The sequence below is a fragment of the Hyperolius riggenbachi genome, chromosome 10 (genome assembly GCF_040937935.1).
Source record: "Hyperolius riggenbachi isolate aHypRig1 chromosome 10, aHypRig1.pri, whole genome shotgun sequence".
In the NCBI taxonomy this organism is placed as follows: domain Eukaryota; kingdom Metazoa; phylum Chordata; class Amphibia; order Anura; family Hyperoliidae; genus Hyperolius; species Hyperolius riggenbachi.
The window spans coordinates 150,136,456-150,162,668 of NC_090655.1; the positions used below are offsets into that span (position 1 = coordinate 150,136,456).

Here is a 26,213-nt window from a genome sequence, read left to right on the forward strand (position 1 = left end):
CTATGCTGCATTCTTCTGGCTCCTGAGGCACATCATGTGATCAAGAGAAGAAGGTATGCAAGCACAGAACATGCAACTGCCAGGAAGAACCAAACATGCACAATGCATCGCTGGAGCAGGTAAATATTACTCTGCTCTGCTGCACTACTCTATGTGGGGAAATGGTGGTGGGGGTGTGTTTTACCAGCCACTTGGGGGTTGGGTGTATTGGATCCCAGGAGGGGGTCCCATACTAATTTTGTTGTGGGGGGATGGGTTATTTCTGCCCCCAATTTAAACTGACAATGTTACAATCAGTATTGCTAGCTAGTCTGCTCCTCTAGACAAGTGGCATGCTGTCGTTTTTTACTGCTTGCAATGATAGACATTGAAAGGGCCACATAAAATGGCAAGAAGGGCCTCATTCGGCTCATGGGCCTGTGCTGTATGCTATACAAGAGATTTGATGAATTATTCTGCAACACAACTGATACGTTGTGAATGCACTCTGAAACTTTCTAGTGTGGTTGATAACCTGCAGTTAAGGCTGATGCACACCAAACCTAGCATGATTCCATGACTTAGACTAACAGGAGCTTCACATGTCAAAATGTGATGTATTCTCTCCTGCCAGTCATGTTTCATTCCAAAGCCAATGGTATCACTGATCTATTTACTGTTGAACTTCTTACCATTTTGCACTATTCGATATAAGATAAAATTTCAACAGTAATCTAATGGAACGTCAAATGCTCCACTGCCAGTTTTTTGTATTTGCTAGATGCAGTACAAAGCTGTGAAGCAGTTTGTTGTGTACAAGTCCTCCATCTTATCCTGTAGGTACAGATCAGATACAGGTCAAAAGAAGCATTTAGCCAGAAAATCTTGTTAGGCTATCTCACGGAGTTGAAAGCACAAGTAAATATTAAGACTTTTAATTTCCATCAGCTAATACTTCAGTATAGATGCAGTATAAGAATGAAGATTTAAATCGATTCAAATTTCAGCATGTAAAAGGTTTACTTTTAGGTGTAGAAATTTGCTTTGTTTTGTAGTGTTCGGTATTATACAGACTACATGTATTTTATATGTTAAATCTTATAGTAAACTTATTAAAAGTTTAACAAAGTCTGATAAAACTTTACAGGTAATGAGGCTGTCAAGGTGATATAGCACATTATTGGAATTTCAAAGTACAGATAAAAAGTATCGCCTGAAAATAGCAATATAACAAAATAACACACAGTGAAGAAGAAAAAGCGCAGTAGATTAAGCAATTAGCTTGTATCAGGATTATGGTGGAGGGTGACAAACTATAACTGTGTAGATTGAAACCACAATATGGTAAAAGTCATAGAAAAGATATCCCTTGCAAGGCAGAGAAAACAGCCTATGATATATCGTGAACTGAGTGCATTATGATTATACACGTGTTGAGGTATTACAGTGTTACCAATTCTATGGTTGGTGAAATCTATCAACATGCTGAAATTAATGCAATGTTCTCAGATAAATTGTTCGATTATAATGGAAATAGTCAGAGGCGGAACTAGGACACTTTAGTCCACTGAAAACAGAGATAACCTAACATTCAAGAATAACCTAAGAAACTGTTCAGAGAGAGCGGATTCATTTTAGAATAAGGCCCGATTCAGGCATTTCATTAAAATGATTTTTTTGTAAGCGTGCAGAAAAGTAGTTGAGACCTTTTGGTGGCAATCCTTGTTTTTCACCTCCTCAGAGGGTCATTTGAGGTGACCCTGGTTCACCTCAAACAATGGCAAAATAGGGATTGAAATGCGGCTTTTGCATAAACAGTGAGAAACGATGGTACTGTCACTTAAAGGAATACTGTATAGGGGGTCAGGGGAAAATTAGTTGAATTTACCCGGGGCTTCTAATGGTACCCCGCAGACATCCTGTGCCCGAGCAGCAGCTCACAGATGCTCCAGCCCCGCCTCTGGTTCACTTCTGGAATTTCAGACTTTAAAGTCTTAAAACCACTGAGCCTGCGTTGCCGTGTCCTCGCTCTCACTGGTTTCACCAGGGAGCGTACTGTGCAGGCCCAGTATGGTCTGTGCCTGCGCAGTATGCTCCTGATGACATCAGTGGGACCGAGGACACGGCAACGCAGGCGCAGTGGTTTTCAGACTTTAATGTCTGAAATTTCAGAAGTGAACCGGAGGCGAGGCCAGAGCATCCGTGAATGGCTGCCTGGGCACAGGATGTCTGCGGGGGACAATTGGAAGCCCCGGGTAAGTTCAACTCATTTCCCCTGCCCGATTTGACGTCCGGACGGCTGAAAGACAGGACGTCCAAACGATGGGTCGTTTAAAAAAATCCGACGTGTGTATGGGCCTTTAGGCATAAAAAACATTTAATTCTCTATTTCTATCTGGTGATCATATAAAAGGAATGCTAAAAAGGCAGTGCATAACTTTAAAATCAATCTTACTTTTTTAATGCAGAGAGTAATCCTCCTGTCCCCAGCTCCTTAGTACGCAGCCAGTAATCAGCCGCAAAAGAGAAGTTGCAGTGCAGGCTAGGACGGGGGGAGTTTCTGCACAGACGCAGCTAGTTCAGCCTGATTGGCTGCAGCCTGTGTCACTCTCACTCCTTTTCCTCTCATTGGCTGCCTCCCATGACTATCCGTGTCTGCCCCCTCCCCACACTCCAGCCCGACAGGCATCTCCGCTGATTCATGTGGGCAGTGGCTGCTACCACTGCATCGCATCCATGGGGACCCCGTCCCTGCTACAATTTCCTTAAGGATTCACTGCATTTACAATCAAGGCTTGCTATTGGTGGGGGGAGTAAGTGAGGAAATCACCTCACCATTGGCTTCAGCTGGAGGGAGTAAAGATGGCCCCTGCCAGCGAACAGAATTCTCTCCATTTACCTTTTCTTATTTTATAAAGTTCACTGAAATCAATACTTGGACCGTGCAATACACATGTTATGTAAGTAGAGCTAGTATTTATCTACTTATATATGTTGTTGTGTTTTTTTTTTATCTGGTGTAGTATGGCTGACAGCTCCTCCTTTAAAGAGACTCTGAAGCGAGAATAAATCTCGCTTCAGAGCTCATAAATAGCAGGGGCACGTGTGCCCCTGCTAAAACGCCGCTATCCCGCGGCTAAACGGGGGTCCCTTCACCCCCAACCCACCCCCCGCAAAAGTGTGTCGTAGAAAAAGTCGCTGGCTGTCTCTTCCTGGAGGCAGGGCTAACGGCTGCAGCCCTGCCTCCAGTCGCGTCTGTCAGCGGCGCATCGCCGCCTCTCCCCCGCCCCTCTCAGTGAAGGAAGACTGAGAGGGGCGGGGGAGAGGCGGAGATACGCGCTGACAGACGCGCGTGGGGCAGGGCTGCGGCGGTTAGCCCTGCCCCAACCAGGAAGCGCTCCCCCGGTGTATCGAGGGGGATTTGGGGGTGAAGGGACCCCCGTTAAGCCGCGCTATAGCGGCGTTTTAGCAGGGGCACACATGCCCCTGCTATTTATGAGGTCTGAAGCGAGATTTATTCTCGCTTCAGACTCTCTTTAAAGGGTCACTTAAGGGTAGAAAAAGAGTTTTACTCACCTGGGGCTTTCACCAGCCCCCTGCAGCTGTCCGGTGCCCACGCAGTTTAGCTCGGATCCTCCTGGCGCCGCCAGCAGCTACTTCCGTTTTTGGCAACAGGCGCTGGCAGGCCTGGGAACGCGAGTGATTCTTTCGCATTCCTTGCCGCAATAGCAGTATAGAGGGCGCTATTGCGGCCAGGAACGCAAAGAATCACTCGTGTTCCCACGCCTGTTGGCGTCTGTCGCCGAAAACTGAAGTAGCTGCCGGCGGGGCCAGGAGGATCCGAGCGAGACTGTGTGTGCACCGGTCAGCTGCAGGGGGCTGGTGGAAGCCCCAGGTGAATAAAACTCATTTTTTTTCTACCCTTAAAGAGACTCTGAAGCGAGAATAAATCTCGCTTCAGAGGTCATAGTTAGCAGGGGCACGTGTGCCCCTGCTAAACCTCCGCTATAGCGCCGCTAAACGGGGGTCCCTTCACCCCCAAACCCCCCACTGCGACACTTGGTCGCAGACTTGGTCGCTCCTGGAGGCAGGGCTAACGGCTGGAGCCCTGCCTCCAGTCGCGTCTATCAGCGGCGCATCACCGCCTCTCCCCCGCCCCTCTCAGTGAAGGAAGACTGAGAGGGGCGGGGGAGAGGCGGAAATACGCGCTGACAGACGCGCGTGGGGCAGGGCTGCGGCGGTTAGCCCTGCCCCAACCAGGAAGCGCTCCCCCGCTGAAACGAGGGGATTTGGGGGTGAAGGGACCTCCGTTTAGCGACGCTATAGCGGCGGTTTAGCAGGGGCACACGTGCCCCTGCTATCTATGAGGTCTGAAGCGAGATTTATTCTCGCTTCAGACTCTCTTTAAGTGTCCCTTTAAGAAAATCAGGATTGCGTAAGTATTGTTGTTGTATTGTACAACAAGGCTTTTAAGCAGGGAGAACAAATATACTGTATATGTACATCTACTCAGGACTTACCAATCAGAATCAAAGTTAATGGGAGCAGATTTATCACAACCAAAAGAAAATAAAAAGCAGCACACACATCAACTTTTGCTATTGATTTCCCTCCATTTTGCATGCACTTATGTTGATAAATCTGCCCCATTGTCTTGTACTTGTCTGATAATAAAATCCTGTATTTAATTATTCTTATCATATGCAGCAAACACATACCTGTGTGTGCTAGATGGCTGTGGATGCAGCTACACTGGCTGTCAGCAGATCTTGTCACATGTGGCATGTGCTTTTTTATCTGCCATGTGCTTCTCTGCCTCCTCCCTCCAGCTTTAGAGAACATACCAGAAAATTCTCTAGCTCTTGTCCTATCAAATATCCCCAGTCACTAACAGGACCAGTGCACACCAAAAACCTCTAGCAGATCCGCAAAACACTAGAGGTTTTTGAAGAAGATTTCAGAGTGATTCTAGGCATGTTAAGAGAGGTTTTCTAAACATGCCTAACATTTTTTTGGAGCGATTTTGTGTAGCAGATTTCAAATATTATTACAGTAAAGCTGTTACTGAAGCTGTTGTCGGGCATTCGAACGCCGCTATCGACGCACACCCGACCCGCTGGCGATCAAGCAAAATCTTCCTCATGGATAGCAACGACGGAAACGATCGATTTTGGTCAGAAATCGATCATTCGGTCAACGTTTGCGCAACGATTTCACAGCAGATTCGATTATAGTGATCGAATCTGCTGTATATCGGCGGGAAAATCGTTAGGTGTATGGGCCTCTTTAAGCTCCCTGAATGGACAATATTTTGGAGAAGCCTGTAATAAATTGTATACGTCGCAGATTCATTAATCTGTTTTGTTGGTCATGCTCTTTCATTACTTCTGTTATAACTGCAACTAACGAATTAGATATTTGCAAATTAGTCATAATGATCACATCACAACACTCACATGTAAGTAACAAGACAATATACTCTGTACAGTGCGGTGGAAGATGTTGGAGCTATCTAAATACTAAATAATAATGCTTCGTCTCAATAAATTTCTCCTCTAGGGACATGTAGGACATGATGACTGACGAGTGATCTGGAGAACACTCCTGTGATAATGTATTACTTGAGACTTTTAACCCTCACGGCACTGATCAGTAAAGCAAAGGCACTTAAAATATATTATGCTAAAAAAATGTTTTATATAAAGCATAAGTCCAAATACACAGAGGTTTACCTCGGTATCAATCCAGGTCATGTATAAAAGTGAATAGCTATTTATTTTTATGGGCAGTTTTTTTCAAGAGAAAGGGCTTGATTCACTAAGACAAATAGCATGCCTTATCAGAGATAACACACCTTATCAGAGTAGCATACCAAACTTAAGCCTGCTAGTTGGCAATGACGAGAGCTCCACTCGTCCTGCCCTGAGCGGGTTCGTAGTGCTCGCTATGCTACTCTGATAAGACATGTTAACTTTGATAAGGCATGCTATTTGTCTTAGTGAATCAAGCCCATAGTGTTAAGAAACTACTTTTGCCTCAGTTACCGTATTTTCCGGACTATAAGACGCACTTTTTCTCCCCAAAAGTGGGGAGAAAAAAATCCCTGCATCTTATAGTTCGAATACAGGGATTCCCTGACTTACGATTGCCTGCTGATACAAACCCCTGACCCACCGCAACGTCGGGGATTTCCTGTGTCCTGCTCTACCCCTGCAGAAGAAATCAGCGGCTGCTGCTATCAGGGCTGTGGAGTTGGAGTCGGGGTTGAGGAGTCAAAGTCGGAGCAATTTTGGGTACCCGGAGTCGAAGTCTGAGTCGGTGATTTCATAAACTGAGGAGTCGGAGTCGGATGATTTTGCACAAAATCTACAGCCCTGGTAAGTATTAGACTAAGGAGCCGGAGTCTGAGCCATTTTGCGTACCCGGAGTTGGAGTTGGTTGTTTCATAAACTGAGGAGTCTGAGTTGGAGTCGGAAGATTTTTGTACCGACTCCACAGCCCTGGCTGCTATCACTCACCTTATCCAAAGAGTTCCTGCGGCGATCAGCTGCTGTTCCCTCCTTGTCGCTGGTCTTATCTGGGTCCCTGATGTCCTTAACACTCTTACTCTGCAATCAGAAATTAGCGGCTGTAGCCACAGTTATCACTCACTTCCTCTTTTGAGCCTGCGGCGATTGGCTGCTTCTGTCTCTCTCACTCTTTCTCCTTAGCAGCAGCACTTCCTGGTCAGACGCGACCAGCCGATAGGGAGAAGGAGTGCGAGAGACAGAAGCAGCCGATTGCCGCAGGCTCAAGAGATGATGTGAGTGAGAACTATTTTCTGATTGCAGAGCAGGAACGTTGAGGATATCAGGGACAAGAAGGGAACACACAAACAGAAGAGACGGCACACCACTGGCTGCAATAAACTTTGCTGTATTGGAACAAGTGTACACTTGTTCCAATACAGCAAAGTTTATTGCAGCCAGTGGTGTGCCGTCTCTTCTGTTTGTGTGGAGCTATTCTGAAGCCGTGGGAGCAATCCGGCTGAGACTAGGGGACCCTTATACAGTTTTCTCCAGGCATCCAGTGTGTTTGACAAGGAGGGAACAGCATCTAATCACCCCAGGAACTGTTTGGATGAGGTGAGTGATAGCGGCTGCTGCTGATTCCTTGTGCAGGGGGAGAGCAGGACACGGACATGGAGGGGGGCGGGAGTCAGAGTGGGGCCACCTGGATCGAGATGCAGAGGGGGGACCACAGTGGTACCGGAGGCAGCCACAGAGGGGGACAGTTACAAACACAGAGGGAAAGGAGGCAGCCACAGGGGGATAGGAGGCAGACAGGTGACAGACACAGGGGTACTGGAGGCAACCAGGTGATAGACACGGGAACAGGTAACAAACACAGATGGACCGGAGGCAGACACAGAGGGGACAGGAGGCAGACACAGGGACAGGAGGAGGACACTAGAGGAACAAGAGGACAATATTGGGGGGAAGAACATCTATATGGCGCCCCTGGACAATAGACGCACCAGGTGTCAGGAACCGGCCCGCGGCACGCCTGCGTATACGGTTCCCGACTGCGGGTTTGACCAGACTGAGAGGGGAAGCAGCCTTAGTCAAGCTAAAACAAGGCTGGGACCCCTCAGAACACCTCTCACTGCCACCACTAGCGGTTCGCTAGCCACTTCCACTCTGCTGTCGAGTCCTCAGCGCGCACTCCGCGTTTTCGTATTTGGGTCAGCTTTGCGCTTAGGCCGAATACGAGAACGCCACGCACCCACACACACAGTACAGTTGTACAGTAACACAGCACAATCAGACACTGACATGTAATGCGAGTTACACTGTCGTGCAGCAAAACCACTAACAGTCGTTCCGAACGATACTGTTAGCTACTCGCACTGGCGGCTCGTACGTTGGGTCAGCTGCGCGCTTTAGGCCAACGTATGACAAACGCCCCCACACACACAATGCAATTACAATTTCATATGGTAGTGTTGCTCAAACATACAACTAGGCACGGACTTATACACAGCTACACTGCAGTCTCCTTTAGGCTATGAGTGTTAGTTTAGTACGGCAGAAGTCAAGCTTATTAAATAATAATTTAATATTCCAGAAAAACATAGAACAGTGCAGAACTTAATATATACAAAAGATTACAAAAAACAAAGTAAAAATAGTTACAAGATAAGAGTTACAAAGATACCACACACGGATATTTGCGTAAAAATAAAAATGGGGATTAAAAACGTTACCAACTTGAAGGTCTCAACGTTGTCGGCAGGAGCATGCCGCTTGTTCGACCAGAAGTCGAGATCAACTCTAGCTATGCGCTAACTCCAAGAGCAGATCTTTATTAGGTATCTGCCTCTGCTTTTTATACTCTGAAGTGTCCCCTGGGGCATTTAATGTCCAGCCCCCAGGAACTAATGCAGTTTCCTCGTTTGTGACATCACCGAACGCTTGTCATAATCTTTCTTGTGATATGCAAACTTCAAAGGGGTTCCTGTTTTAGCTTCTTGAAGTCTGCAGAATTCAATAGGTGAGATTGTATCCTACCAGACATCAAAAAGCTTCCTCCCCATTATTTCCTTGGTTAAAGTGTATTCTAGCACATACATGAAAAGATTGAATTTTGGTTACAGGTAGCAGTTTGCCTGTAATTGCCTGTAGACAGACGCAGACAATCACACCTGGGACAGCAGATCAAAAGTGACTGCTAGTGGCTTAATGAGCCGCTTCCTTGCCTATTGAAGGTGACTGGTCTTATTCACTGAAGACCTCTTTAGATGCAAATGTAGGTCTAGTGACCCACCCACACAAATACATGAACAGTCCATGAATCTAGCCTGCATATCTACTCCTTTGACATACCACAGCAGATATAAAAATGATAGAATATGTTTATGTATTCCTAACATTATAAGCACCCCAATATATCACCACACCAGGTTTAGTAATTTTTTTCCCCCTGGTTTTTGCTCTCTAAACCTATGTGCGTCTTATAGTCCGAAAACTACGGTAACTGCTTGACTATCAGTAGCGACTCACAGCAGGCTGAACAAAAATCCGCTTTTAGGAAGAATAGACATTGGAAAACTATTATGATATGGATGTCTGCTTTTATAATATGCAGATAGTGTCATATTTATAGGGAATATGCCATAAAGATTTTAGGGAAGTCAAAAAATGTTATAAGATTTAAAGGAGAACTCCACAAAGCTTTACATAAAAGAATTCCCTTAATTATCTCATTTATAACAACTAGTTTTGAATATCTGTTTTCTCTTACTTATAATTAGATTTAAAAGTTTACTGAAAACAGGTTTTATAGCTTCTTGTTTATTGCTTGAATTTAAATAGACTTTGTGAAGGTGTTTATGCTACCTTTTTATATTCATGATAAATAGTTTTCATGAAATAACCAAGCCACTCTGGCATTTAACTCAATTGTCTTTGAAAGAGCAGTATAACCTATATTAATGCTGCATAAATTATTTTTATTCATTTAATTAAATTAAAAAATTACCCTTTCACTTCAGTCTGTAGCTGCTATATATTTTGTAAAACTGATAAAATCTTTATAGGCTCTTTTTAAAATAAATATGTTAATTTTAGTATAGAACTTGTTTGATTTCTTATATTTTTTGTTTGTCACTTTGGTTCAGGGTTTACATAGAGGTCTAAACAAACTACCATGATCCATTCATTATATAGGAAGGAAGTGCGTTCATCTGAGGGGTCCACTAATAACTGACACTTCTGCCAAGAAAATATTGTAGAGCATTATATGGTCAATTCCTTAAAGGAAATTTTAGATGTGGGGGAAAAGTTGAGATTTGCTTACCTTCCAGCCCTGTAACCACTCAGGTCCCTTTCAGTCTTCCGGTCCGCTACTTTATTGATTTACCGGCCTTGTGTATCTCCTTGATTGCGAGCGTTCTGCGTGAGCAGTTCATAAAACTTGCTGCTGCGCAAGGCACCACCACTTGCACGTGGCTGGGGCCCACACTTGCGCAGTACCCTGCAACTGAGCCAGTCACAGACTTTAGTTGGGGGCATAAGCAACACAATGGTGTTGACCGGGAGAACAGCAAGGGACCTGGCTACGGGGTGCTAGAACAATCCAAGGCAAGTATATCTCAACTTTTTTAGCTCACTTAAGATTTCCTGAAAACAAATATGCTTATGTGACGTATCTTGTGAGTGATGTGTTTTGTCAATGCTTTAAAGTATACCTGACTTGAGGCAGCATTGTCCGTTCCTTTCCTCCTTCCATCTCAGCCCTGAGGGAGGGAGGGAGAGAGGAGGGGCGGTCAATGCACAGAGTTATGCGGCTCCAGCATGAACCTACCTCTGTGCTTACCTTAGGCATCTTGTCTCAGGTCAGGTGTCCGTTTAAAGATAGTACAAGATGTTAAAATGCAAGGGTTTTTTTTCTCTAATTATCTCTAACTCTCAAAAAGCACAAGCTAGGCACCTGCTTCAAGAGCAATGTTTCAATGTTTGCAGCTAATGTTTGAAGAACAAAAATCATTTGAAAGTTATACATTACAAATGTAATCCCTATTCCGTGGCCAGACCGTTATGAACATCTCCCTTATGGTGGCCATACATGGTACAATTTTTTCATACAATCATACCATTTCTATGTAATATAAGGGAACTGCCTACATTATCCTTTCAGTATATTCACTTAATTTACCCTTATACTACATAGAAATGGTAAGATTGTATGAAAAAATTGTACCATGTATGGCCACCATTAAAGTGAACCTGTGTGAAAACATTTATACACATGGCACATTTATGATTGCCCCATGTCTGTATTCAGTGTAACTTTTTTCTCTGCTCTGAAATAATATTTTTTATTGTCTATATGGAGTGAGATTCAGACCGGATTAGTAAAATGTGCCCACTCTTCTTTGCATCACTCATTAAGCTGCTCCCCTTTGCCAACTGTCACCACCTGTAGTTTTGTGATCTTGATAACACGATTGATTAGTGGATGTGAACCTCAATTAGTAGAAGTGAGATAGGAATTTGTGATTGTTGTCCATAGCAAACAGCCGTATTTTTTTCTTTTCCAAATGAGCCTTGTAAATATGTCAGTTGATAGCAGTACAAACATTTCAGGGGAGTTAAATGACCATGATTGCAAAAAAAAATAAATTGAAAGATTTAAAATGCATGTAAACTCATACAAATATTTCTTCCAGATTCAAATGAGCCAGAAATTACTTTTCTCCTATGTTGCTGTCATTTACAGTAGTTAGTAGAAATCTAACAGAACTGAAAGGTTTTGGACTAGTCCATCTCCTCATGGGCAATTTTTAGTTTTTTTTATTCTTTACAAAAGCAATCACTGGAAGGGATATATACAAATATGCTGGCTGCCCCCAACCTGTTTGCACACTATTTTAGCAGTTGGGCTGAGCAACTGCCATTCATTAAATGCTTTTGAAATAAAGACAGCCATGAAATTCCCCCTTGAGCAGATGAGCTAGTCCAAAACCACCATAGGAAAAAAAGTCATTTAGAGCTCGTTTTACTCTGGGAGAAATGTACTTCTTGGTTATATGTTTACATGTATTTTAAATGTTATTTTTTTTGCGATAGTAGTCCTTTAACTGTGTCACATATAGAGAAGGTAGATGCCAAATAAGAAAACGGATTATCCTTATTATCACCCAGTGTGGCACGGCTGTGGAGTTGGCAAATAATACTTTCGATTCCAAATCCAATTCCTTTATTTTTAATGTAGTATTTTTAGTTGTAAGAGCACAATATACAAGGCATTTTATTGCTTTCAAATGCAGAAATTTGAAATCTGCATGAAGATTGGTAGCCATCCAATCCAGGCACTGCCAATCTAAATGAGAATACAGTATTGACACACTTTTGATCTAAAATCTATGGCAAAGCCCTTGTCATTGTGGTCCTTTTTTATTTAATTTGTTAAAGAAACTGAAGACATTCATTAACCCTAATATTTAAACAGAAACACATTAAAACATAAAGGATATACATTAGTTAAAAATAAAAAAAACTATGAAGCATTGTCCTATGTAAAAGGAAAGACGTTTATCAGTAAGAAGTCAGCTTAGTACAGTAGATGGAGGGGAAAGGGAAACTCCAGGAGGTTTGGCCTTCTAATTGCTTAGTAAATGGTGGTGTGCAAAAGCTAAGCACAGGTTGCAATTGAAATATGTCAGGAGACTTTTTACCTGTTTGTTCTGCTTACTGTATTGAACTCCTTTGTGGCACAGGTTTGCTTTAAGTATGTTCAAGAAGAATCACTCGGGAAGTGTGTACATATCTAGAACTATTTCTCATTTAACATGCAGTATTTATTAAAGGGTATTGTAATTATTTCCTTTGTCCTGCTGAGTTTGTGTTGCTAGGATTTGTAACAGGTTTTGGAGTAATGTACTGCTGTTATAGTTTAGTGCCCCAAAGATCATGACTTCAGAGAACAGTGTTTAGTTTGTTGGTAACTAGGAAGTGGATTTACTTTGCAGTGACTTGTGTGCGTTATGTCCTCACCAGATGATAAGGTATGTTGCACCGTGTGGATTAGCATTCTTTGCCATCCTGGAAGCTAAACGTGGAATATGGAAGAAACCTAATGCTTTTCAGAGAGTAGAATGTTCCTTCAGCAATGTGTAAGTTACTGCTGTAGAGGCTGAGCTTGTTTCTTGTATGCAAGACTAACCATTTTCTTAAGAACTTGGAGGTTTCCTCCCCTTTGTGATAAGATATCTGACATTAACTGCGTAACAGATTAATATTATAACTGCATGTAGAGTGCATTCCTTATCTAACCTAAGTTAAACCATAGTTAAACGTTATTTAAAACTGAGCCCTCCTAGATTTGAATTACCGTAAAGGTAGCCATACACTTGTCGATTTGCCATCAGATTCGACCAACAGATAGATCCCTCTCTGATCGAATCTGATCAGAGAGGGATCGTATGGCTACCTTTACTGCAAACAGATTGTGAACCGATTTCAGCCTGAAACCGTTCACAATCTGTTGTGGTGGTGGTGCTGCCGCTGCTCCCCCCCCCCGCCCGCATACATTACCTGCTCCGCCGGCGCGACTCCCGGGTCTCTCTCCGCTCTTCGTCTCCGCTCTGGTCTCCGGCTCCAGCATGCTTCACTTCTTCCTGCCCGGCAGGAAGTTTAAACAGTAGAGCGCCCTCTACTGTTTAAACTTCCTGCCGGGCAGGAATAAGTGAAGGCATGCCGGAGACCAGAGCGGAGAAGAGCGGAGACGAGCGGGGGCAGTCGCGCCGGCGGAGCAGGTAATGTATGCGGCTCTATTGCGTCGGTCGTCGGGCACTCGAACGCCGCTAGCGATGCGCTCTTTACCCGCGGGCGATCGACGGTAATTTTCCGCACGGCGCGATCGACGGGATCGGACGAAATGAATCAAAATTCGGCGTGTAGCTCGAACGATTGGCAGCAGATTCGATCCCAGTGATCAAATCTGCTGTCGAAACGGCGGTAAATCGGGCCAGTGTATGGCCAGCTTAATGGTTACATTTGGGATCGGTTTGATTGCCTCTAAATTGTCATTGTTTTGTGCATCAAATCCAGAAGGTTTTGTGTTCAGTACCACTTTAAAGAGACTCTGTAGTACGAAAAAGGCTCCTGGGGGGTACTCGCCTCCGGACGGGGAAGCCTCTGGATTCTATCCAGGCTTCCCCTGTCCTCCTCCATCCCACAGCAGTCTCACTCTGGCCCACAGAAAGCACAGACGACAATTTGTCAGGCTGTGCAATATTTACATTTACCTGTTCCAGCGGGGGCGCTGTTTTGGCTCTCCACTCGGAAATAGAGGATCTGAGTCGGGTCCGCTCTACTGATTAGGTGCAGGAGACTTGCGTCTGCTCAGTAGAGTGGACCCTACTGGGATCGACTATTTCTGCCTGTTTCGGAGCCGCTACTGCGTCTGTGGTGGAGCCAGGAAGGTAAATATTTACATGGCGTTATTCCTGGACCTGCAGCGAGACCACTGTGGGACGAGGGAAGCCTCAATAGGATCCAGAGGCTTCCCCCTCTCGAGGTGAGTACACACCCCGCTGAGCGGATCGTTCAGAAACAGCCTTATCAGTCTGCAGACAGACTGTACACACGCACTACTGTCGGGAGAACTCCCGCCCAGCGGGAGGATCTGATGGACCCGTCCTCTATAGTAGTGCGCGTGTACGCACCTTTAGGGCTGGTTCACACGGACGTCAGGTGGCGTTGGGGCGGCCGGAAGCCGTGTAGTCCTGTGACATTTCGTTCAGGGGGATGCAGTATCATATAAGCTTCATACAAATTCTATATGGTTCTCTGAGAGTTGGGGCCACCTCTGCCAAGAATGTAGTGTGTGTACAGCAACTCCTGATCCCCCAAGGCACACCAGTGATTTATTTGCACGGTAAATCGACTCTGCCAAGTGCTGGCTGTGGGCATTGTTCTTTCTCACCTCTGTCATGTGCCACACTATTGGCCCTCCTTCCCCCTCCATAGCAAGAGAATGCATCTACAGTCTTGGTCTGTGTAAACTATCTAAACTTTAGATAAGATATATAGACAAGTTACTTGTTACAGTTAATTTTTTTAATCTCGGATCCGCTTTAAGTTGTTAATGAGGCTTAACCATGTCCAGCAAGTACTTCCTGTTTGACGTGCTTTTCATCAGTATGCGTTTAGTCATTCTACCACAAAGGGAAGTGGGGACTGCTATAGGGAAAAACTATTGTATCTATATCTTGTATAGGTCAGAACTTGGATTTTTAGGCTTATTTATTCATACATTATTTGAGTAATAATCATCCTTCAATGAAGAATTAATGTTGTCACTTGCATTGCTATGCGATTTCCCCCCCCCCCCCCGATTGCGATGCAGAGCCCATTGATTTATAATGAATGTAGTAGCACTGTGCATGCGTGAAGTTGCATGCAGCCATGCGTTGCGTTACCATGTTGAAATGCGCACCATTGGAAATATTGAGACTGCGCAGTTGTGCACTTCTGATGTTCTTCTGGAGCACATCCATTGAGCATTGCTGAAAAAGCAATCGGCAACATGCAAGTGGGGAATGGGTCAAGGGAATGCTGTGCAGGTGATTGCAGAATTATGCAGATTTATGTAGCTTCAAAATGGACCCATTGATTGAATGAAACCAAGATAAGATTCAATTTTCAAGCTGCATACATTTGTATAAAAATCTGCATAGTTCTACATCCACTCAGAAAATGCATCTCACTGACCATCCCTATTTGTAAACAGTATGCATTTATGTAGGGAAAAATTAGCAAAGTTTAACCATGTCTGGACTCTAGTCCTTGATGGGTTCTATTGGACCAAATGTATGGGGATTAGCTTGGGAGGCACAGCAGATCTTATGTTATACCAGGGACCATAAGGGAGATCAGTGTTGGTAAAGCTCTTGCTGCTAATTGGAGTGCCTTGTGTTTCCATGCTTGGATTTTATCAACTGAATGTGAATTTCGTTGCATGCGTTCATGAAGTAATTGTAATAGTTCTACAACATGGCGGTCCCCCACTTCATTTTGAGTTATACGGGCAACCACAAAGTAGCTTCAGGCAGAAATGGCCACCTGGTAAAGTAGTAAGGCCCGCAACTAGTGAGTATTGTATGCCTATGTAAAAACATTTCTGCCTTCATATTTTTCTTTTTGACATTGGCTTGAGTGGGGTTTTTAGCCTGATGGAGACTAGCAGCAGCAGCACAGGAGTCTGTAGCACCTGGAGAATACAGGAGCTAACAGTGCACACCATTGGCTTTGCTGGAAATGATCAAGCTTTACCAATTTAATTGATGTTTGGTGGAGTATCATTATATGAACTGACTACTTCTCTGTGCATCTGTTGCCACAGGCAGTGCCTCACATATTGTGTGGTGAGTACAGCTCGCCCCACTTGTTGTTGCACCTGGGAAAAGTAAATGGTACTGTATTCCAAGCAGATATACTGTACTGTATAAATGGGCTATACATTCCCAGTGTTCTATATTTTTTATGTACTTTGGGGGGGGGGGGGTTTGCCTTTTTGTATCTAAGAATAAGGAGAGAGCGTGGCAATTTACTGTTTGAACGTTGAGCCCTTTTTCCTGAAAGAGGCAGGGAATTTTTATTTGCCAGACCAGGTCCTCCCACTAACCCATCATTTCCTCCATCATTTCCTGGTCAAGTTTGTGGAGCAGTTGCTGAAAGGGAGCCTCAGACAGTCTTTCCTCATGAGCACGGAGCAGATCACCTGACTCCTTCTACCTCCTCCTTATGCTCTTCAGAGATTAACCATTTGCCACCTGCATTGCAGATGTAGCTCAGCAGTCTTATTGTCCTGTTCTTGCTCATTGAGTAATAAAGCTATTATCCCTTGCCACACCCTCTAGTGCCCTAGTGCCCTTATCAAAAGGTGACGTAAAGGGCAGTGAGAAACGTTGTTTTAGAGCAGGGCAATGAGGTACATTTGGCTTTTATGGACACAATGTGAGGGTTTGGGAAGGGTACTGCTTAAGCGCTTTAAGTCCGCCAAGAGAAAAGTGCGATATGAATATTATGTCTTTTCTTTTATTGCAAACTGTACAAGGAGACAGTGGGCAGGAACGTGAAATTTTACTGAGCTGCAGTGCTTTCCACAAAGAGTAAAGCTATGTACATGCTTGAGATTTTTCCTCAGAAGAAGCAATCTTTCTTAATCATTTTGTCCAGAAATGTACACTGTATACAGGCATCTCCTGATTGTTCTGGCTATCTAGTGATATGCATGGATGGATTGCTTTACCTGATGCCTTTTGTTGCTTTCAGGAACTTCAGTGGAAGCAACATGTCTGTATAATAATGATTCTAAAGCTGCCAGCTGAAACAGTCTCTTAAGATAATTTCAGGCTACAGTTTCAAGAGTGTGAGTAGCTTTTGAACTGTAAAAACTACAGAGGCAGATGGGTGGGCTCATGTTCTGGCTCTGTGCTAGGGGTTACCTACTCCTTTGTCAGCTTCCAGTTTTCTGAATGGACCCTTGGTTATATGACTGACTTTATTTATGTCATGGATGTGAGTCTGTGTATGCTTAAATGTGCTTCTCTCCTCATCTGCTAAATATCCTATTTCTGTTTTGGCGTGTATATCCAGCTTTAAAGTGAACCCAAGGTGAAAATAAAGTGATGAGATAAACAATTGCATTTATCCCCCTACTCCTAAAAATGACCTTTTTTAGATATCCCAGCCTGTTAAGTGTCCCTTAATGAAATACATGAGCTGTTGACCGTTTTCTATCTCCCACTACTCTCAGAAGTTGTATTCTGCCAGGAAAACATTTGTCTGTAATTTGCTTATCAGTGATGCTTACTAACTATATTCCCAACAAGGTTCCAACAAGACAGAAGCTGTCACTTTTTTGTGCCTAAAAATTAACTCTTTCAGGCAGCAAAATAGAACAGCCTGGTTATTAATGTTTTGCACTGTACACACATGCTTATCTCATCATGTCACATGTCACTTCGGGTACAAATGTCTTGCATGTGGCTAGTTTTCTCTTTATAAATATGTACTATTGGCATGCCATTTATTTTTCCATTTTATAGCATCCAGTTCATTTATTTGCTCTTCTCCACTTTGTGTTTGACTGTTAGTCACCAACTGCAGTTTGTTTTAAAAACAGAAAAGATCATTCAGGCCAATCTACCAAACACTCTTTTTCTGACGTAAAATGGCTCGGAACGCCACTGGAAGATATGAGAAGGATGCCAATGTGTCAGAGTCATCAGCCACCATTGTTGCCTTCGGCTAATCACACCGTTACTATAAAGGTAAGATGGTGAAGCAGCTCTCTGCTGTATATAGGAATGCCTGGGCAACACACACCACCCAGCATTCACTTTCAAATATGTCTATAACTGTTTATTATTGTAAGAAGGAGATATTCTATTTTTTTCACTTGGGGTTGCACTGACCAGTAGTTTGGGCTTCTACACCCTTAAGATGTCTGATAATTGTAGTGTAGTGACACCTGTTGAAAGTTATGAACTTTTATAAGAAAAAAGGTATCATGGTACTTACCATTTTACACCTTTTGGCTTTTTTCCCCCCTGAAAATCATAATTTTTTTTTTTTTGTAGTTTGTGCGATGTTTCAGTTGTTTTTGATTTGGTAACTATCTCTGTAGAATGTGTTTTGTCTGACAATAAAGTTATCGCTTGATCTTTACCCTTTTAGAAGCCAAATAAAGTAAAACTTTATTTGGCTGTAGGGCCGAATTATTCCTGCCACTGGGGAAGTGTGCCTTCTGCAGCCTGACGGTATGCAGAGCGGCGCAACTTTTAAGTTACCTGTTCCATACACTGCACTGGCTTCCTCTCTTCATCCACGTGCTACAGTACACTCCCAGCATCCTTCTGACCTCCGATCACGTTATTACATGTGATCGGGCTCAGCAGATAGTGTCAGCGGTGCAGCGCCACCAGACTCTTCCATCACCCCCTTCCACAACCGCTGACATTATCCTCTGAGTCCCAATCACATGTAATAACGTGATCAAAAGTCAGAAGCGGATGTCGGGAGAGTATCGCCGTGGGTGGAGGAAGAGGAGAAGCCAATCAAGCCACTCGGAAGAGGTAAATATGAAAAACGCTCCCTGCGCTGCTGTGGCAGCATCTCTACTTTCTCTACTTTTGCTTTAGTTTTCTGAGTACTCCTCTTGATGAGACATTCCCAAACTGTGTGGTTCATAGGAACATACTAGTGTGACGGTGTCCTAAATAAGCATATAGTTTGTTTTCAAAGTTATTAAGTTGCATACAAATTTATGACACATAGAAGAAGAGTTATGAGCGTGGGTGGGAAAAGGAATTATCTCTGTTCGGTTACATTATTTCTTATTGATCAAACCTGACATGAAAGCAATACAGGGAGTGCAGAATTAGGCAAGTTGTATTTTTGAGGAATAATTTTATTATTGAACAACAACCATGTTCTCAATGAACCCCAGAAACTCATTAATATCAAAGCTGAATATTTTTGAAAGTAGTTTTTAGTTTGTTTTTAGTTTTAGCTATTTTAGGGGGATATCTGTGTTTGCAGGTGACTATTACTGTGCATAATTATTAGGCAACTTAACAAAAAACAAATATATACCCATTTCAATTATTTATTTTTACCAGTGAAACCAATATAACATCTCAACATTCACAAATATACATTTCTGACATTCAAAAACAAAACAAAAACAAATCAGTGACCAATATAGCCACCTTTCTTTGCAAGGACACTCAAAAGCCTGCCATCCATGGATTCTGTCAGTGTTTTGATCTGTTCACCATCAACATTGCGTGCAGCAGCAACCACAGCCTCCCAGACACTATTCAGAGAGGTGTACTGTTTTCCCTCCTTGTAAATCTCACATTTTATGATGGACCACAGGTTCTCAATGGGGTTCAGATCTGGTGAACAAGGAGGCCATGTCATTAGTTTTTCTTCTTTTATACCTTTTCTTGCCAGCCACGCTGTGGAGTACTTGGACGCGTGTGATGGAGCATTGTCCTGCATGAAAATCATGTTTTACTTGAAGGATGCAGACTTCTTCCTGTACCACTGCTTGAAGAAGGGGTCTTCCAGAAACTGGCAGTAGGACTGGGAGTTGAGCTTGACTCCATCCTCAACCCGAAAAGGCCCCACAAGCTCATCTTTGATGATACCAGCCCAAACCCCAGTACTCCACCTCCACCTTGCTGGCGTCTGAGTCGGACTGGAGCTCTCTGCCCTTTACCAATCCATCCATCTGGCCCATCAAGACTCACTCTCATTTCATCAGTCCATAAAACCTTAGAAAAATCAGTCTTGAGATATTTCTTCGCCCAGTCTTGATGTTTCAGCTTGTGTGTCTTGTTCAGTGGTGTTCGTCTTTCAGCCTTTCTTACCTTGTCCATGTCTCTGAGTATTGCACACCTTGTGCTTTTGGGCACTCCAGTGATGTTGCAGCTCTGAAATATGGCCAAACTGGTGGCAAGTGGCATCTTGGCAGCTGCACGCTTGACTTTTCTCAGTTCATGGGCAGTTATTTTGCGCCTTGGTTTTTCCACACGCTTCTTGCGACCCTGTTGACTATTTGAATGAAATGCTTGATTGTTCGATGATCACGCTTCAGAAGCTTTGCAATTTTAAGAGTGCTGCATCCCTCTGCAAGATATCTCACTATTTTTGACCTTTCTGAGCCTGTCAAGTCCTTCTTTTGACCTATTTTGCCAAAGGAAAGGAAGTTGCCTAATAATTATGCACACCTGATATAGGGTGTTGATGTCATTAGACCACACCCCTTCTCATTACAGAGATGCACATCACCTAATATGCTTAATTGGTAGTAGGCTTTCGAGCCTATACAGCTTGGAGTAAGACCACATGCATAAAAAAGATGATGTGGTCAAAATACTCATTTGCCTAATAATTCTGCACTCTCTGTATAAACCGCTATCACTACACGCTTCTAAAGAATACTGGTTGCCTGGCTGTCATAACTATGTTTTGGCTCTAGTCATTTCTGAGTCACCTGCCAAGCAAGCCAGTGGCGTTCCACAGAAGCCAGGAAACTGGTATTGTTCAAAAAGGAATAAAGATGGCATGCTCCATTTTCCCTTCACATACACTTCAAGAGACACTGAAGCGGCAACATTTTTTTTTTTTGATGATTTGTATGTGTAGTACAGCCAAGAAATAAAACATTAGGAGCAGAGACATAAGTCTAATATTGTTTTCAGTACAGGAAGAGTTAAGAAACTCCAGTTGTTATCTATGCAAAAGAGCCATTGAGCTCCACGACTTTCAAAGACGCAGAGAGCTCTGTCTTCTGAAGCTTGCTATCTCAACTGTCAGTCATTGTATTTTCTTTTTCTCTGCAGAGAATGGTTCAAAAGTTCACTTGCCTGCTCTGTAAAATCATGTAGAATGCTGAGTATTTTGTAAACTGCAAATATTAGAGAATAATGCAATGTTATAAAAAAAAACATTTTGTTATGTACCTCTCAGACCCGTGGTAAGTGTGCAGTGTAGTTTTGGGTAACCTTGCTGCTGGTGTGCCGCCTCCTATGTCCCAATTCTTCACTTCATTACCGCTGGGGGTGCCTGTACTCCGTGACCCCAGCCGCATGTTTATGACACCACATATATGCGGTGGTGTCACGGGATACAGGTGCCTCCCGGGGGTAATGAAGATAATATATGTGTAAGAGGTCGTTCCTCTCGGCTGCAGTATGGTCTGAGGCAGCGACAGAGGTAGAGTCAGCTGACACTCAGGCGGGGGTTTATGTAAATATTATTAAATATTGGTTGCTGACCCTGCCTGGGATTAAACCCTGGTCTCCCGCATTGGAGGTGGTGCGCTTGACCACTGTGCTATGGCTGATACTGTCAGGAAGTTTTGCTGGTCAGTACTGGGTGGGTCAGCTGACCTGTTGTGGTCATCTAGGTCAGCTGATCTCGCTGTCAGCTGATTGATGCCTGCGTGTTATTAGCTGTTGTGTGCATGTGGCCGGCCACTGATTGGTTGCATGTAGTATTTAAACCTGCTGAGTGCTTTCTGTCATTGCTCGTGATAGCTTCTAGCTCTTGTTTGCTGGCTACTCTGTTTACCTGTTCTTGTTATTGGATTACCTGGATTTCGACCTCTGCTTGTTCATTGGATTTCCCTTGTCTGCTGCCTGCACCGACCAATTGCCTGGATTACCGTTGCGACTGTTTGCTGCCTGCCCTGATCTCGGCCTGTCTGACTACGCATCTGTATTGACATTCTGCACCTTGATTACCTCAGCTCTATAGGTCTCAGGTGACTATTACAGGTAAACTGTATTGTATCCATTGCTGCCGTGGTGTCTTGCTATCTGGCCAGGTCATATGTGACATCTACCTGCAGGGGGTTTAGTTTGTTGTTAGGAAGGAGCTTTGCGCAGGTGTTAGGGCTGGATTAGATGCCAGTCATATGAGCATACGATCTGACCTATAGCTAGTACCTGGCAAGCCTGACAATATGGCACATAGGAGAGGTGCAGCAGACAGGTGAGCCAAAACTACACTGCATGCTCACCATGAGTCCAGGGGATACATATTACATAGGTGAGGGAGATCGGTAGGGGAATGCCAGTTGTCAGGAAATGGCATGCCACTACCGGCGTGTACCTGAGTGCATTCAAACAAGACATTTCCTGCATTCCAGATCGATAATTTAGGCCAGAAATCAATCAAAACAACAATTGGGCAGCCACAAATAGAGTAATGTATGGGCACCTTCAATCTAGCATAAAGTGAGAGCCATTGCCAAGGTTGTCAAAGCAAGCAAGGTGGCCATATAATACAACCAAATCATTATATTTTTACGTTTCTTATTTTTTTTCACTAACATGATTGACTGTATAAAAAAAATTGATCTATGAATTTTGCAGAAAATTCAATAAATGCCTAATTAGGCATGCTGAAATATTCTGTTGGCTGGTTCTGTGAAATCAGTACTTTAAAAAGAACAATAGAGAAAAACGGAAGCAACATTATATGGTTACCTATAGTTCTGAGAATCTGCTGTGGCCAAAAGTGTCCTAGGTCTTACAATGAATTCTTTCAATCAGAACTTTAAAAGCATAAACAGGTTCAGTACTCTGACCTTTTAAATGTCATGGAGTTTATGGTGTGTATTTCCCTGGTACTTGTGGCTGCCTAAAAGAGATTGTGACACCAATCTGAGTCCATGTTCACAAGGACCTTTAAAGTGAACCTAAAGCCAGGGGGAAAAAAATGAGATTTAATCACTCGGGGCTTCCCTCCGCCCCCTGCAGCCGATCAGTGCCCTCGCAGCTCCGCTCCGATGGTCCAGGACCCGCCGGCGAACACTTCCGGTTTGGCCGTCACCGGCCAACAGGCATGGGAACGTGAGTGATTCTTTGCGTTCCCAGCCTGTATATCGCCCCCTATGCTGCTATTGCAGCCAGGAGCCCCGGGTGAGTAAATCTCATTTTTTCCCCTGACTTTAGGTTAACTTTAAGTTACACTCATCTGTCTATAAACATGCGTCTTAATAAAATCACATTATCACTTTATGGTTATAAGTTAGCAATGGTTATTTTATTGGTTCCGGCTATCTTAACTACTGTTTTTTTTCAGTATAACAGGTTGCAGGAAGATGTTGTGCCTTTACCCCATCCGGTTACCTTCTCAGATTCATGGGACAACACATTTGTCAAGATGCCCTGTTCAAGGAACAATGTTTATCCAATGGACGACCATGTGAGAAACCTTTAAAAATGAAAATTATCATGGAAATGCATGTTATGGATCTATTTTAATCTTTATCTTTTTAACTTTGCAGAATGGTGAAAAGATACTTGGAAGCCGATGGAAAATCATTGAGTCATCTTTGAGAAGCAACATAAAAAATCCACTTGACTTAAAGGTATTTTCTAGTTCTAAACTTCTATATCACGAATGTTCACTTTCATTGCTTGATATGAAATTCCAATTTTGGCTTCAACAAAATATTTTGATCGGAGGACCCTCTACTCTGTAACTCGCATTCATTCATATGAGATGGCCTAATGAATTAGGAGCAGGGTGGAGTTATTCCGACTAACTTTAACAACATGGGGCTGTTACTTCTCCATGCTACTTTATATCACTGGTTCTAAATTTGACATGAATTCACTTCCTCCCAGCTTGATGCCAATTAGTTATTTCCATAGCAATCTTGGGCAGTATTCACACAGGCAGTTGACAGTGGTCCATTCACTGCCTGTCAAATGCTCCCATTAATCCGCTGGCTTCTTGCAGGTAGGTGTTTGGCATGGGAAATGAGGTTGTGTCCATTCTATCTATGCATGCATACCTGAACAGGCTGCAGCATCCTCTTGCTAGAAGTTATAAGCTGTGCTTCTCTACTGAGTAATAACCACACTGCATGTCAGCTGCTGATTGGTGTGGTTACAAGCGCTGCTTTTTTGTTCCTTTGCACAGTAATTCAGATGGCTTTTGTTTCTTGGCTTTATAAGCGGATGGCAGAGTAGGAAGGTTGCTGATTAACATCAGTTCTGGAGTTCTGAAAATGCCAGTAAAGATGACTATACAGCTAGCACACACGCAACAGTGTGTGACATTGCAACAAACCCCGGCCGCTGTCTCCACCCACCTCCCAAATATAAATGTGTCTCCATGCTCGAGTCTTGTAAATCTCACCTGCTCCAGCTGCGGTGACACACGGTCTTATCCATTTTCTCACCTGAGCGCCACCAGGCGCATGTGACGTCACACACACCCCATGTGCTATATGTGCCACCAAGTGCTGGGGCTCGGTGTGCCGAAGGCGCTTTAGGAAGAAAGCTGAGACCACCAGCAGTCAGTGCAACTGGAGCAGGTGAGGTTACAATGCACAGCCACCTGGGGTTGTCATTTACATTTGTAAGGACAGCGACTAGGTGGCAGCGGTAGCATCACAAGGCAGATTCCCAGGATCGATTTCTTGCTGAAACCGATCAGGAATTGACCTGTGGTGCATGGTCAGCCAACAGATCTTTCATCGATCAGATTTGATCTTAGTCGATCTGCCCATACATGACTAGATGTATGGGCACCTTTTATGCCCCATGTACATGATACAATTCTTTGTGCGATTCGATTACAATTCTATTTACGATCCGATTGAATCGACATGTCCGATCAGGATTCGATTCAATTCGATTTGCCATTGTTTTGCAATGGCAAATTGAATTGAATCAGATCCCGATCGGTCATGTCGGATTTAATCTAATCGTAAATAGAATTGTAATCGAATCACACAAAGAATCGTATCGTGTAGATTGGTCTTTACAGTACTACTGCCTTATCTCTTCCTCCATTAACACATTTGCTGTTAACAGCCCATTGATTAACATGAGGTGCTAGATCTGATGCTTTTTTTTTTTTTTTTTTTTTTTAACAAAAGAACGCATAAAAAAATCATCTTGTGAAAATGAACCCAAAATAATCTTTTTAGCTAGACCATGCATTACTGGGTCCATAGTAAAAAAAAAGTGTTCTTGTTTTACTCCATTTGGCAACACAGTAGTGATAAATGCTGTCATATGACTGATCCAGTTACATTTCGGATGACTACATACATTATATGCCCCACAACATTGTTTATCAGTTACCTGTAACAAATTACTAATCAATAAATGAGCACTGTTTGCTCACTACTCTTCAAAGTCTCACTTGATTTTCATTGGCAAAAACGATTGTTTGTGACTCTTGTATCGGTGCAGGTGATGCTCAATGTCAAATCACAATCTACTGTGCTTTATTTCAAAGTGACCAATGAGGGCTATTGGGGCTATTGTTCAATACATTTTGGCCACTAGTATTTATCATTCTATAGCATGCTTTCTCAACTAGGGTTCCTTGAGTACTCTGCAAGGGTTCTTTGGCATCGTGGGGGGGGGGGGGGAATAATAGAGCACACTATAATAGGGGGTACTGTAACAAGAAGCACTAAATTGGGGGCTCAGGAGACAGTATAATGTGTTGCAGTGTAATAGGGGGCAGTGAAATAAACAGCCACACATACTTTTGAAGAACAAAAGTTATTTGCAGGGTTCCTCCAGGGTAGAAAGGTTAAGAAAGGCTGTTCTATACATATGTGGTCTCAAGTCATGTAATCGTAGGATTTCGTAGAAGTAAAGGTCACATTTTTACACCTTTATTGAGAAAAAAAAATTCATCTTAAAATTTAAAATGCTTTCATCATGAGAGTTTACTCAACAAAATGAGTAGAGCAGTTATTTCTATCTTTACCCATCTCTAAATACCTGCTAACGTGTGTCAATTAACATTTTCATACTGGTGTCCAGCAGATGGCGCTTTTGTACTTTCTTTTCAAGCCAAACTCAAATTCTCTTACGTTTTGTCACTTTACAGGCAGCAATTCTGGCATATAACTTGACCTATTCCAAGAAGTGGGACTTCACTGCTTTGATTGACTTTTGCAATAAGGTAATGCATGCTTTTTCAATACATTTTTTTTTGCCTGTAGACATACTTTACTGCAAGGTGCTCCTGATATATATATGTATAGTTGTCTCTAGCATGGCTATACAATACAATAACATTTCGATAGAGCTTTTCTCCCATAGGACTCAAAGCGCTTAGGCTCTCTCAGATTCAGTAGTTGGTAGTAGGATGAAGTATTCACACAACAAAAGTTATATTCCTGCAAATGCC

At 43.2% G+C, this 26,213-nt stretch overlaps 1 protein-coding gene across 5 annotated transcripts in view; it reads left to right on the forward strand.

Moving 5' to 3' along the window:
- The window catches only part of LOC137536555 (poly(ADP-ribose) glycohydrolase-like), a 201,845-nt gene that overhangs the window by 27,192 nt on the left and 148,440 nt on the right, over positions 1–26,213 (forward strand). For 3 of the 5 annotated variants that reach the window (XM_068258792.1, XM_068258794.1, XM_068258793.1), the window contains 4 exons: positions 17,653–17,800; positions 23,130–23,252; positions 23,335–23,418; positions 25,911–25,985. In XM_068258792.1, coding sequence (XP_068114893.1) covers positions 17,653–17,800; positions 23,130–23,252; positions 23,335–23,418; positions 25,911–25,985 — 430 coding nt within the window. Of the gene's footprint in view, positions 1–12,518; positions 12,635–16,826; positions 16,897–17,652; positions 17,801–23,129; positions 23,253–23,334; positions 23,419–25,910; positions 25,986–26,213 lie in introns of those variants that run through there. The other 2 variants (XM_068258795.1, XM_068258796.1) reach the window with 2 other exon arrangements.